Source organism: Coturnix japonica, chromosome 13, assembly GCF_054131305.1.
Source record: "Coturnix japonica strain WE chromosome 13, WE-NBRP24, whole genome shotgun sequence".
In the NCBI taxonomy this organism is placed as follows: Eukaryota; Metazoa; Chordata; class Aves; order Galliformes; family Phasianidae; genus Coturnix; species Coturnix japonica.
This window is the reverse complement of record NC_140675.1, coordinates 15,949,248-15,963,367: the sequence shown is the minus strand read 5'-3', so window position 1 is coordinate 15,963,367 and position 14,120 is coordinate 15,949,248. Positions and strand designations below refer to the sequence as shown.

At 42.8% G+C, this 14,120-nt stretch overlaps 2 protein-coding genes across 8 annotated transcripts in view; one reads left to right on the top strand and one right to left on the bottom strand.

The window, feature by feature from the left end:
• Nucleotide 1: 1 nt before the first annotated feature.
• Nucleotides 2-4,315, top strand: GDE1 (glycerophosphodiester phosphodiesterase 1). Of its 2 annotated transcripts, none has more exons than XM_032447594.2 (6): nt 2-451; nt 565-736; nt 1,306-1,411; nt 2,150-2,242; nt 2,863-3,074; nt 3,353-4,315. In XM_032447594.2, the coding sequence occupies exons 2-6, from the start codon at nt 630-632 to the stop codon at nt 3,498-3,500; spliced, it is 666 nt and encodes a 221-aa protein (XP_032303485.2). In that variant the 5' UTR covers nt 2-451; nt 565-629; the 3' UTR covers nt 3,501-4,315. The 2 variants fall into 2 exon arrangements, with proteins under 2 accessions (XP_032303485.2, XP_015732581.2); XM_015877095.3 differs by having other exon boundaries at nt 561-736.
• A 502-nt stretch (nt 4,316-4,817) lies between these two features.
• Nucleotides 4,818-14,120, bottom strand: part of TMC5 (transmembrane channel like 5) — a 32,293-nt gene continuing 22,990 nt past the window's right edge. For all 6 annotated transcript variants that reach the window (XM_015877082.3, XM_085514161.1, XM_015877083.2 and 3 more), the window contains 13 exons: nt 13,539-13,694; nt 13,021-13,187; nt 12,301-12,379; nt 11,852-11,949; nt 10,490-10,585; nt 9,963-10,038; nt 9,063-9,196; nt 7,970-8,143; nt 7,631-7,709; nt 7,270-7,359; nt 6,003-6,104; nt 5,657-5,702; nt 4,818-5,140 (listed from right to left, as the gene is read on the bottom strand). In XM_015877082.3, coding sequence (XP_015732568.2) covers nt 5,022-5,140; nt 5,657-5,702; nt 6,003-6,104; nt 7,270-7,359; nt 7,631-7,709; nt 7,970-8,143; nt 9,063-9,196; nt 9,963-10,038; nt 10,490-10,585; nt 11,852-11,949; nt 12,301-12,379; nt 13,021-13,187; nt 13,539-13,694 — 1,416 coding nt within the window. In that variant the 3' untranslated portion in view covers nt 4,818-5,021. The remainder of the gene's footprint in view (nt 5,141-5,656; nt 5,703-6,002; nt 6,105-7,269; nt 7,360-7,630; nt 7,710-7,969; nt 8,144-9,062; nt 9,197-9,962; nt 10,039-10,489; nt 10,586-11,851; nt 11,950-12,300; nt 12,380-13,020; nt 13,188-13,538; nt 13,695-14,120) is intronic.

The window sequence follows — 14,120 nt, the reverse complement described above, 5'->3', positions numbered from 1 at the left end:
TGGAGCTCGGGCGGGGCTAAACCCAGTCTGTCCGTGACCGTGCGGAGTGTCGGGCAGCCGCGAGGGCGGACAGACGGGTCACAGCCCGGTAACGGCCCGGTCACAGCCCGGCGGCGCTGAACGGGACGGCAACACCGGCGCCCTCTCTCTGAGGCGCTGAGCGCCCTTGGTCCGGCACAGTCGGTGCGTTGCCGCCATGTTGTGCGGCGGTGCCGCGCTGCTGTGCGCTGTGCCGGCGCTGCTGGTCGCTCTGTTGGCGCTGAGCCGCAGCCCAGTGCTGCTGGCCGCATTAACGGCGGCTCCGTTGGTGCTGCTGCACGTCCTCAGCCTGGAGCCCGCCCCCCCGCACAGCGCACGCCAAGTCCTGCGGCCCCGCGGCGGCCCCGCCCGCATCGCGCACCGCGGCGGAGCGCACGACGCCCCCGAGAACACGCTGGCGGCCGTCAGACAGGTGAGAGCGCCCAGCAGCGCTGTGAGCCGTTATCGGTTACTGAAAGCCATTACCTGTTACTGAAAGCCGTTATCTGTTGTGTGTGTGATGATCTTTTCCTTCTTTTAAGGCAGCTGAAAATGGAGCAACAGGTGTTGAACTGGATCTTGAATTTACCGCGGATGGCGTTCCCATTCTAATGCACGATGAGACAGTAGAAAGGACAACTGATGGGTCTGGAAGATTGTGTGACATGACTTTTGATGAGATTCGGAAGCTTAATCCATCTGCAAAACACAGGCTGTGGTAAATGAAACATGTAGCACAGACCCCTTGGCGGTACAAGCAGCATCTTCCCAGTCTGTCACTGCCACAGTGAGAACTAATGCAGCTGCAGTCACCCATCAGGATTAATGTCTTGCTGCGTGAAGCTGCTTCTCCTGCAGCTTCAGCTTGTCTTGCTTATTCTGTCAGGATCTGTGTTATCGGTGCTAGGAAACACCACTGAAGCAGGATGAAGTGGGAGGATAGATGGTCACATCTGGGATTGAATGCATGTTTATTGTTGTTAAAGGAGATGAAAAACTGAGGCCAGTCTTTCAGTGGGGTTATTAAGTATTGAGTTAAAGCTTGAATTTGGAAGGACAGAGTTGTGTAGTTGTGGGATTCTGGGAAGAGAGATCCTTATATCTGTGCAGCATTTTACAGCATCAGAAAGCTGCTGCTGCCATTGCTGGTGGTGCTTAACCCCTAATGTTAGTGTCTCACTTGACTGTGTTTAGGAATCCCCAGGAAACAGCTCTGTGTAGTTGGGGATGTGTGTGTGTGCGGTGCATCTCAACTGCATCTCAGTAAGGAGTTCTCTGTTTCTACAGGAGCAAATTCCAGAGCGAAAAGGTACCAACTTTGAGAGAAGCTGTAGTGGAGTCTTTGCAGCACAATCTTACAATCTACTTTGATGTCAAAGGCCACGCGAATCAGGTACCACTTACTGTCCTACAGCCCCTTCTTTGGGTTTTCAGCCTATTTTTGTTGGTCTCAAGCTGGTCTCTGTGGTAAAGTGCCTTCTCTAACATGAGTAAAAATGGGGCTGCTGTTTGCATCACCCAATGCTGGACTATCAGAAATAAAGACATTGTGTTCCCTCATCCCATTCCTTTGTCCTGGGCAATTTAAAATCAACTGACTCGTGACTGTTGAGTTCAACTTGCATCACAACAAAGCAAAGCAAATTCCCTGTCTGTGCTGAGGGAACCCAGTATCTGTTCTTCCATTCCAGCTAGGGCTCCAGTCATCTCTAATTTGTGTTACTGAAGGGAGATACAGGTGAGCCGTCATAAACATTTTATGCAAGCTAGCAAAATATGGAAATAAATTATTTTTTCCCTTTGAACTAAGCCTTAGGTAGTTCTTCACATTTTGTTTTTTTTTTTCCTATAATCTATAATCTATGTAAGGATATTTCAGACATCAGAGCAATGAGTAGCATTCCTAAACAGAATCATAATCACGGAATGATAGAATGGCTGAGGTTGGAGAAGACCATAAAAGATCACAGAGTTCCACACCCTCTGCCATGGGCAGCATTGCCAGCCACCACATCAGACTTACTACACAAAACAGGAAAGTGTTTTTAAAGAAATGAAATGACTTTGCAGGGTGAAGTAAATCTTATGTGTGTTTGTAAATGTAACATCTGTGTGTATCTCTCACTGGCAGGCGGTTGATGCCCTAAAACAGCTCTACCTGGAATTTCCTCATTTGTATAACAGCAGCATCGTCTGTTCTTTCATGCCAGATGTTGTTTATAAGGTGACGTTTCCTCCAAGTTTCTGTGACTTTTAAATTCTGCCTGGGAATTTCAGTAAGGATAAACAGCTTCCAAAGTACTTTTGGGCTGCTGAAATTGCAGAAACATTAGAAACAAATGACGCTTAAATCCTAAGTTTACTGCATGATCTGATTAGGTCACACTGTGCTCATTAGGTGCAAGTATTCTGAATCTACAGTAATTCCCTCTGTACTGAAAATTATGGAGAAACAAGTATGCTAGCACACAGTTCTGTGTCTGTGTGCAAGGCAGCATTTAAATAAATGTCATCTTTTGATGTAAATATCAACTTCTCTTACCACAGCTTTCTAATTCTTCTCATTAAGTCTATTTATCATGTATTTTATTCAGTTTCCTGAATGTTCTGTTCCAGCATCACTGTTATATTTTTTTCTCTAAGAGCAGTTGCTTATTCTGTACAAATCTAAGAAAAAAACAGTCCGGTATCACGTGTAGCTTCCTAAGTTACAAAAGGACTTGGGGGGAAAAGGGGAGGAGGATTCTGACACAGGTGCACACTGAAGCTAGCAATTAGTATCTAACCTCTCCCAGTTTAATGCAGGCTTTGTGTGCACTCATCTTTTCTCCTTGGACCTTCCAGATGAGACAAGCTGACAGGAACGTGGTGACAGCACTAACATTCAGACCTTGGCAGCTGAGTCACTTTGGAGATGGGACACCTCGCTTCAGTTCCTTATGGAAGCATTATCTGTACATGATGTTGGATGTCATTCTAGATTGGAGCCTACACAGCTTCTTGTGGCGATTATGTGGGGTTTCAGCTTTCCTCATCCAGAAAAATTATGTTTCTCAGTAAGTGCCAACGCTTTGGAGTTAAAGAAGTGTAAATGTTAATCATTATCTTCTCTCTGATATTGTGTAAGATTGCATAGTTTCTTACTGCATGCCATTTTATCCTTTAAGCCTCTACCTTTTACAAGAACAAGGCACACAAAAAATAGCATTTTGCAAAAGATAACACGTTATCATCCTGATGGGCTGCCAGCGTAAGACTGAAACTCAATTTTAGCCTCAGTACTGTTTGCTTTAACCACTACTTTGTCTTCTTACTGTGTGTTTGTTCCTTACAGGGATTATGTGAGGCAATGGTCCTCAAAAGGAATTCAAGTGGTTGCCTGGACAGTGAACACATTTGCAGAAAAAACGTACTACGAAAGTGTCCTTGAATCCAGCTACATCACAGACAGCTTGGTGGAAGACTGTGATCCTCATTACTAGGCAGGGGCCTTCTAGGTACTCACCAACTAACTGAGCTGTCTTACTCAGGCAGGTGTGAATTTACCAACAAGAGCAAACTGACTCTTCCTTTGCTCTGTTTAGTCTTGGTTCTGAAGTCATATCAGCCATTTTTGATGACATACTGAACGGTCATCCTTGATTCTAGTACTTGAAACAGTTTGTTCTATAACTGTAATAATTTGCGATTATGTATGGGATCTTAAAAACATCTGCGTGACTGTTCTGAGAACAGTGGCAAAACATGGTGCCAAAATAGAGGGCAGGTGTATTTCCCTCCTTCATGGAGAGATGGCTGTGCTGCACCTTGTGGAAAGTGCAATCATGTTTTAGTAGTTCCTGGTGCTCCTCAGTTGTTGCAGTCACTGTTTCTTTGTTTGGGCACTGCTGTGTTCCAGCTGATGTGCCACACAATGCGCTGCACACTGTGTTGTGCTGTAGGAAACCTGCACTTAGCAACAGAACAGCAGATTGCATGGATCACTGGTGCAGTTCAGTACACTGTGTTGTACGTGGACATTCTCAGTAGTGCTCCTCAATTAGAATTAGTTCTAGCTCAGATCAGAGCTGGCTGATCTTTAAGATTAAGAGGCAAAAGGTACTTAAATAAAATAATCAGTTGTAAGTGGAAAGAACTGTGCAATTGTCCTGTGAAGTTCAGACTTCTGAATTAGCAGCAGATCAACTGCATCTTCTTCATGTATTGTGACAGCACTCAAATGTGCAACCTGCCCACACTATTCATAGCCAAACTCCATGGCTATGCATGCAGAAACAGAATAAAATTGCGGCTCTGGTCTTGTGTATTTTGTCCTTTTTGTTCCTGTATCTTTGGTGACTTCTGTTGTCTTTAACACAAAATGTGAGCTTAAGGAGCAGATTTACCTTCTTCCCATTTTTCTACTTTTGTCCAGAGCAGCTTGGGAGGAAGAAATGAATAAACCAGGCACTAGAAAAAGACAGCCTAAAAAAATACACGTGTATATATATGTTTTTAAACCTAAAGCTTATCATAGCAAAGTTGTGGCTATGAATAAAAAGAAGTGAGAGTCACCTTGAGAAAAGTCCTTGTTGTGTTACTTCCAAACTGGAAAAGCCGTCACAACGTTTCTGTTCACAAGGGGTGGTTTTACACAGATGAGAATTTTGATAAGCAAATCATTTCTTTTTTTAAAGAGTTCATCAAGCTGGTATAGAACAAATGTAACACAGCCTACATAAATGGCTCAGAGAAGGGCAGCCGGAACAGGATTAATGTAATCATTCACACAAGTCAGTTTGCAGCCATTAAAACAATCATTAAAAACAACTGTGCTTTAATTGTATTTTCTCTGTATTTGACCAATACTCAGCTGGCTCAGATAGCACTTTGCAACCTCTGTTCTTTCTTCCACCGGAGGAGAAAAAAAATAAATAATGAAGGTTGTTTCAGTCATGTGAATCAGTATCGCCTTCTGCAGGACACCCATCGGTTACGCAGCATCCACTGCTGGCTGCGTCTGCTCATGGCTGAAAATCCATGTCATTTAAATCTTCCCATTGAGCTGCTTGTCTGGCACGCAGAGCGAGGGCCACTGCTTCAGACATTCCTGAGCTGCTGCTTGGCTGGGATGTTTCCCAATCTGCTTTTCACAAGGGAAGTAAATTAAAGTGTGCTGATGTAGGTACAATAACTGCCCTCTACTAGAAAGCCTGCTCTATTTAAAGGGCTCATCTGTTTGAAGGAACGCACTTGTATAAACCAGGAAGCTACCGTGCAAGTTTCCATAGCTGTTTCACCACACCATGTGCTAAGGACTCCACACTGCTAACAACCACTTCTCAAACAATGAAGTACTCCCTTAGTGATGTAATATATTATTGCATATGTTCCCATAAGACAAAATGTCTCATTTACCCACAGAAATTCAGCTGTTGCGTACAGAAATTTGTGATCACTCTTCAGGAGTCACAACTACCATCACAATAAGCCACCAACAAGCATGTTCTGTGGAGAGTTTTGACCCCAATAACTCAGTCTTTTTGTTTTCTCTTCATACAAGATGCTGAAGTGTCTTACCTCAGCCTGTTGTATCTTGTCTACACTAAATCAAACACTTGTAAGCTGAGCTTATGAGCATTGCTTTCTCTGTGCTTACCAGATGGGAAGCCAGTTGCCCTCGAGATCCCAGCAGAATAAGGATACTGGAAACAAAATTCAGAGGTAGATGCAAGTCAGTGTTGCTCTCATGTGGCTGTTATCTTGTACTTCAAATTATACTTTACCCATACCAAAGCTATACTCCCTCTACATCTCAAGCAGGACCAGGAGCACAAATACTCCAACAGCTACTCCAAGTATATTTTCTATCTGTTCAAATCAATCCTTTAGAATTATTTCTACACATAAGGGATGTCCTCTTTGTCCAACACATGTCCCTATACAGAGTGGAGGGCACGATATAGACAATGGACATCAAGCAGAGTTCCTTCTTTGACTCTCACCTCATTGTAGGATGCAGTTTGATTTCTGTCAGATGTCCTTCCTGAGTAGTTTGGTTCTTGCTGGGCAGGTGGCAGGGATGCGCGGTCTGGAGAAAAGCTTCTCTGGAAGACAGGATAATTGACATTAGCAGAAATACACGACGGCTTCCAATTGTGGCTTTATGGTCAGCAGCCGCATCTGTTACCCCTGCTTTAGGGAGACTTCTGGAAACCAAAAGGCAATCTGATGCACTGTCAACAGAGACTGCCTGAGTGCCAAGGCCTTTTCCTTTGTGTAGTCCAGGATTCCATCTCACAGTGATATGGAGATGCAACCTCAGTGCTCTGCAAACAGCACTGTACTAACTCAAATATGTGAAGAAATTAAAAGTGGTTCTGCCTTAATTTGAAGCTCTAAAAATGCACTGAGCAACTGCGGAGCAGAGCAGTGACAGCAGATGAATAGCACTGGCAAGCTGTTCTCCATGGGACAGATGCTTACCTGGGTTTAACAAACCCTTCTGCTTCTCAGCTATGTAGGTGAGTTTTCACTTGGCCTTGATTCAAACACTACAGAGCACCCATGTGTGTACATTTTAACACCCATCTGATGGCTCAGCTAGCAGCACCGACTTAACAAAATGATTTTAAATTAGAAATCACAGAATCGTAGGGGTTGGAAGGGAATTCCAGAGATCATCATCCAACTCCTCAGCCAAAGCAGGTTCCCTACACCATGTCACACAGGTAGATGTCCAGGCAGGTCTTGAATATCTCCAGAGAAGGAGACTCCACAACCCCCCTGGGCAGCCTGGTGTTAAAAATCTTAGGTGTCAAATGATGCTGTGTGGAATTTAAAATGGAGGGCACCCAGTTTAATGCAGCTGAAAAAATGGGTGGAGAGAGCACAAAATAAAGCCCAGAGGAAAGCTGGAGTTGGAGGAGGAAGGCAGCATCCTTCTTACACTAGGCAGTGTCCAAGTGTGACCAAGCTCTTTACTGAACATCACTGTGTGCCCAGGCTACAATTATTTTGCTGCAGCTTCGTAATCATAAATAGTGAGAGCAAAGACCTTTCTATACATGCTCCCAGGTTCAATTCTACTCTTGAGCAAATAGGAAATTTCCAAGCATCCTTTTGTCTTCTGGGGTGAGCTAGGAAGCAAGCACTGTAAGTATTACATATGGACACAGCTGAAAGGGCAGCATCTTCATAAGTCTAGAAGAATCCCACACAACTGTAATGAACACATGACTGAAAAAGTGGTATTTGAGCTACCGGACTGACCTGCTGGTCTTGTCTTCTTGGCGTAAATGGGTTTTCTATCCTCTGTAGCATCCGTAGTTTTTCAAGTAAAAACATTTTATCTTTTGCTCCCTGCTCACAAAACACACTGGATTAGCTGGAATGGACCAAGAATTAAGGGAGGCTCAAGGTCTATAAGTAACTGATCTACAAAGGAAGTTGAACATAACATTCCTTTGCAACAACACTCTTTGTGAGTAGCTTCCCCACAGCCCCACAGGAGGGCTTCCACCTTCCTCTGCACCGCCACAGGAAAAGCAGAGTACAGTTGCACAACAGCAGATCAAGACAATCAACAAGAAAGCCACATTTTAAACGAAATGAAGCTGAAAGTCAAACTTACATTAATGATTTGCTCACGTAAGAGCTTGGCCATGGTTCTTCTTCCTTTTATTATTTGCCAGTAAAGGTAAGTAATAACTCTAAATAATAAAAAAAAAAGAAAGTCCAACAGATGAACACTCATACCAATGTGTTCCTCCCAATCACTGCTTAAACAGACAGCTTGATTCATTTCATAAAACAATAGGTTTTATGACTTCTTCACATACTTCAAATACGTGAATTTCCCTCATGTTAATCATTTCTGATATTATAAATGCACTTTGCCATCGTTACAGAGAATGGCTATGGCCTAGCCAGGCTTTTCCACTTCATGTTCTTTTCACCAGCAGATACTTACAGGATAACAACGGAGAGGATGAAGAAGAAAAGTTCACTTGTAATTAAGTTGTTGTAGATCCATGCTACCCATTTTGAATCAACGTAATTTTCCAGTATTTTTACCCACTCAGAGATTGCTGCATACATAGAAGGCAGACCTCGGAAAGGTCCACAGCCTTCTGAAGGTTTCAACCTGAAAGCATGAGAAAGCAGCTATTTAATGCTTTATATACTAATAAGGGGTTTAACTCATTAATGCACTGTCATTCTCTGCCTTGCTACTGCCCTCCGCTTCCTTGGGACCTTCAGGGAACTGCCAATATTTATAATTGCTGACCTTTTGGGGTCGGCTCCTGGATATGGCTGCGGTGAAACAAGGTAAATCTTGAGGAAAAAAATAACATTTTGGGACAGATGGAAATAGAAAAACGTTGTTTGCTTTGAAATTGGACCAATTCAGACAGGTACAAAATTCCCACCTGGCCCCTGGAAATACATTTTCTGAAGTACATCACATCATCTGCTTTTATGTAATGAGACAGGTGGCTACACATCAAATCACATGGCTGAGAATTGCTAAGAAAGAGTCACATCTGAGTTTCCATCATTACTGTGACCAGAGCAGCATGCACATAAACAAAGCAGCTTTAAAACACTGCCAGATGCTTCATTGCAGAGCTCTGAACACTCTTTGAAACTAACAAACAAAGCCATCTGAAATCTGCAAATAATTCGGAAGCTCAGAAGTTGACCTGCACTGTTTCTGTCCAGGTGTTTCTGCATTGCAGACCCAGTGCGGCCCATAGCATTTAAGCCCAGGAGCAGGCAAGGTCACAGAAAGGTTTGAGGAGCAGGAAAGTCCAAATCAAAGGATCTCCTGTGACACTTAAAAGGTACACCAAAACTTGAAAGCAACCTTGTCTCACCTCCCACTTCATTATGGGACAAGTTACTGCATTAACCACATTCTTGCAAACTCACTGAGCCTGTTTGCAGAACACAGAACACCACAAACATCTGAAACCTGCCACTAGCAGTTAGCACAGATTTCCTCTGCCTGGTGTCAGGCCACTCAGCACAACGTAATGGAACTGAATGTCAGCACTCCATACCTCCAGACAGTGACTGCAATGACAGACAGGACTCCACTGAGGGACGGGAAAAACAGAAGGAACATGAAGAATGTTGTCATCTGAGCAGCTCTCCATGCTTTGCGAGGAGGTTGGCAATTCCTCATCAGACTGACCTTTTAAGAGAGAAAAATAAAGGTACATTCACTCTTGGAATAGCACCACTTCAACTGCATTTGAGTCAACCCTACTGAAACTGCCAGAAAAGCATCAATCAAAATTTTCCATCAATTTATTTTCTAAGAACGTGACAGATATACTCTAGTTTTAGAAAACTTCAAGAATCCAGTCGTCCAACTGCTAAGAGGTGATACAAGGTTCTGACAGGTTTTACACAACTCTGATAAGCAGAGTTTACTTTGGAGCACACATGAAACTTCCCGCTGCTCATTGAAGTTTGAATCTGTGCTTCTAGTTATAGCTTTGTTCTTCTATATTTAACACTATAAACTGTTCAGACACCTCATAAGCGATCTATTGTCTGGTCACAAGACTGAGACAAAGAACTCTGTAAGCTTCTGCCTTGATAGTTAGCAGAATCTCCCCACTTACACCCATGTGCTTTGGGGGGAGAAGGCAGGTTGCTGGGGATAATGGGAATGCAGAATCATAGCAACAGGCAGAATGTCTGTACTGACAGATGCACTGTTTGCTGTTAGTTTCCTAGGCTTTAATTGTGCTCCTTCCTTTAAGCAAATGAACAACAAACAAATGAAAACCCACTAAAACATAACAGCAAAAATAACCAGCCAACCAACTCCCCAAGCACAAAGCCCCGGAGCCTCCAGGCAATCCCAGCACTCAACCTAATAAATTCTGAGCAAATTTCAAACAGAGTAATTTCCATGGCATTTTATGAAGCAAATATGTAAATCTCGTTACCTTTTTCACATAAAACACTATAAAAAATGACATCATCTGGATACCAGGCAGCAGGGGTGAGAAGAGAATACCGATCCTAACAGAAAGAATTTGTAAGAGAAATAAAGTTGTATTTCCATAGTCCACTACAGTGCTCAGTGTAATGAAGCCAGAAAATATCACGCCAACTTCATATACAGTTAATATTTGTAATTACATTCACATTCATCCTGTAACAGTAAGTTAGCCTTTAAAAACATACAGCCTACGGCCTGGGGGTTGGAACTGGATGATCCTTGTGGTTCCTTCCAACCAAAGCTGTTCTACGATTTCTTATCAAGTTTTCTCTCGGACCAAATGGCCACAAGGTACTGCAGGTCATAACTTCAGTCAAAGAGAACAGGCAAGTCACAATCCTTACAAAGGTACTTGATGTATCATCTCCCCCGGGCATTTATCTTTGCTTTCATTATGTGAAATACCCATAAATATCTGAATCAGGATGTTCCACAGCATTCCCAAATATAAATAAGTTTTTGGCCACTTACCAGGTCAAAGTCTGAGCATAGATCAAATCTAAAACACTTCGTCCAATATCAAATTCTGGCACTCCCAGGCTTAGACAGACTGTAGTTCCAATAATTCTGGGTGAAAAATAAAAAAAAAAAAATTAAAAAAAAGCATTTGCTAAATAATTAAACTCATTTTAGAAGCCTCAACAAATTACCTCCTGAATGCAGTCATCAGTGACCGATCATTCAGGGTTCCTTTAACCACACATCAGTCAAAGCAGCTGCTTTGACGAGGAAGAAGAGAGGATTTGTAATCATACCAGAGAAGTATGCTTATTCTCATGATTAAACAGACAAAGTGATGATTTGCCTTAGTAAAAACCCTTAACTTCTCTGTTCACGAATCCTGAAAGCTCTCAGCCTCAACCAAAAAAAACCTGATACTCTTAATATAGCCTACAGTATGTTCTACTTTAATGTAAGCAACATTACAGGCAGCTGAGATGCACACAGGTAAGCAAGTACTTGGAGGGCCAGCAATCTCATTTTATCATTTCATTTTTTCTGGGTTAGAAAGATTCAGTTTCAGGTTCTGTTGTTGTTGTTTGTTTTTGTAGCAAAAAAGGGAAAGATTCTGGTAACCATCCTGGATTGCCCTGAATGTAGGTCTTGGTGCCATCTGATAGCCACATTACAACTATGAATGCTTGAGGGCTGTGCTGGCTGGGGGTTACTCTGAAGACATACAAGTAATCACAAGCAATTGTGCTTCTAATCTTTTATGGCTGTAACCCCGATGCTTTTGCAGAGCTTAGTAGATGACATCCATAATGGCTGACACTGCATATAAGCTGTGACCTTTTGCTGAAGGTAATTTCCTATCAGAAGAGAGGAAGAACATGAGAGGATTAAAGTACACTGACAAGAGCTGTGGAGGGAAAATTTACAAGGGCTTCTCAACACTGCTTTGTGTCAGATTAACGTAAAGGTCTAAGTCCTCATTTGTAAACCAGTCTTGTTCTCATCTTATGTGAAAGGCAAACAACTGTAAATATCTCCTACAGATGTGTGGCTAAGATCCCAAAAAGCCTTGTAGGGCAGATAAGAATTCAGCACCATTATCACAGCAAAATCACGTTTAACACCAGGAGGGTACATGCAACAAATTCCAAAGCAGAATTATTTTCTGCTCACACACTTAACTGAATTCACTTTCCACGCCACATAACTCTACATCCGAGAGCTTTATCACACAGACTACGCCTGGTAGAGCTGGCGGTTGTACCACATAATATCCTTCTGTTGGACTTCTGCTTTTCTCACAGAGGAGGAGGAAAAAAAAAACAACAGAACATGTATTTGGCTAATGAAGAAAAACAAGACTAGAAATGTACTCACCTTCGCAAAAATTCTCCAAAGAACGAGCCAAGCAAACAAAATATGAAGTCGACCAACACAAGACGATAGATATCTTGGCCAATCAGTGTTTCCCAGCACTTTAAGGGGTGGAAAGAAAAAACAAATGCATGTACATCTGGACGTGAAAAATGATGCAAATCTAACAATCCTGAACGCTTGGGCACCACATGCCATGAACCAAAGCCTTGCCAGCATCCTAACTAATGGCTGATCTCTCACTGAAGAACGCTGCAGACCAGATGAGGTCTAAGTTGAATGTAGGAAAACAAGTTACCCATTCCTCTAGAAATTCAAACGAAGAAATACTAGGCTAACAAATCCAGCTGTCCAAGAGACTACAGGTACTTCTCTTTGCTTGAAAGGTCTGTCATCAAAGTGGTTCTTAATGAGGTAATGTAAGTCAAAGATATATATCTTTGAAACTTTACCTGTGACTCCGATGCAGCCACAACATTAAGCCAGTAGTAGCACAGTATTCCAATAATGGATATTTTCAGGATTATAGTTCTACAAAGAAAAAGCAGCAGTCACTGCACTGGCAATTGGTATGCAACCTCAGTGGAGAGAATAATGGCAGGATGACTGCTGGTCAGAGGTTATTTTACAACAACAGCATGCTATAGTGCCAGAACAGAAGCAACCTTTGGAGCTCAGGTGCTGCATTACTCTATCATCCTGGAAGAATCAAGGACAGGTGGGGCAACCTTAGCACAGGCCTCTGCTAAATAGGTCACTGGCTGTGGGCAGAGACTCCACAGAGAAGGAAGGTCTGAGGAACACAGGTTACAGTGTTAACTCCAGGTACCTGCAGTGAGGTCAGACCTCCTTACTTTTCTTAGCACTTCATTTCCCTCCCCCAGGAGGCCCACAGACCAGTCACCATCAATGGGAGCTACAAAGCTGAGCCCAGGGTCACCACGTTGCTAACTGGAAGGAAACGAGGGCCAGTCTTCATGCAGTGGTGCAACACTCCAGACAGAAGGCTTACAGGAGGCCAACAGAACTTTGAGGTAAGATTACACAGAAGCCTTTGGGAAGTTGAATTTACCTGCTCCACAGCTCACTACTTCCCACCACACCACAGAGGTACAGTGCCGTGAAAAAGAAGAGCCAGCCAAAAAGCACTAAGTGGAGGTAGCATCAAATACCTGGCAATAGCGACATATATCTTGCTTTTGGGATTCTGAAATTTCTCCAGGTTTCCAAGCCATGAGTAGAAGAATGGGATGAACACATTGAGGAGGGATGTAACAATGGGTAGCACCAACATGGCAGCTTGGCCCTCCAGGTCATTTCCATACCCCTTCATAAAGAGCTTTGAGAGAAGGAAGAAAATAAATAAAAATTAACCCCAAACTTGGAACCTTTGCTGAAATGCTGCCTCAAGTTGTGACCACAGGGAAGACACCTGGCGCACATCCTTAAATATTATCAGATTAGAGGTTATCCTGTTTTACAGTTCCATGTCTGTCCAGCAGCACAGTGACCATCCCCTTCCTATGAGTTACACAGGACCATGGTGGGAGCCCCATTTTAAAAATCATCTGCAGGATGAAGGAGAGGCAGGTCTTCTTCTTGCTCTTTAATGGCAGCAGCTGCACACTAGGCCAGCCACAAGCTGAGGCAAACAACTGCTGGGATGAGGGGCTGCAAAATCAGTTCTTACCCGCAGATTATTAATGGAGAGGAAGTAAACGCCAGCACATGCAGCTACTGTTGTTCCCAGGGAAGCAGCCCATGACCCAAGATGGATAAGAAAACGAACAATTCTCTCTGTTACAGAAAAAATTAGAGCTTCTTTGTTTTCTTCAGCGAGGTCTTCCTGCAAAGAAATAAATACCAATGAAAAATTCCTTGCACGACAGCGTAAACCTGTTTCAGGTAACTGCCTAAGAGACTGATGGATTTTTTTCCCCCCTCTAGAATACTGGTATAGTGGGAACGTTCACTAGACAGCTTTGTGCTCCTATCCTGAAAATTGTTTATCTCAACAGCTACACTGTATTTAACATTTCATGCAAGTCTGCTCTTGTTTGACAAAACAGTTAAATTGAAAAAAGGAAAAACAGAAGCAATATTCTGTTTAGCATATATTTAATAGTCTCAGAGATTCATTTAATAGGAAAACATATAGGTATAAATATTTACATGTAGCTTACAGAGAAATGAAAAATGAGTAGCTAAGAGAAATCCAGGAGTTCAAACCAAACTAAACATAACTGCCAGGAAGACTTAAGTTTATTGGAAA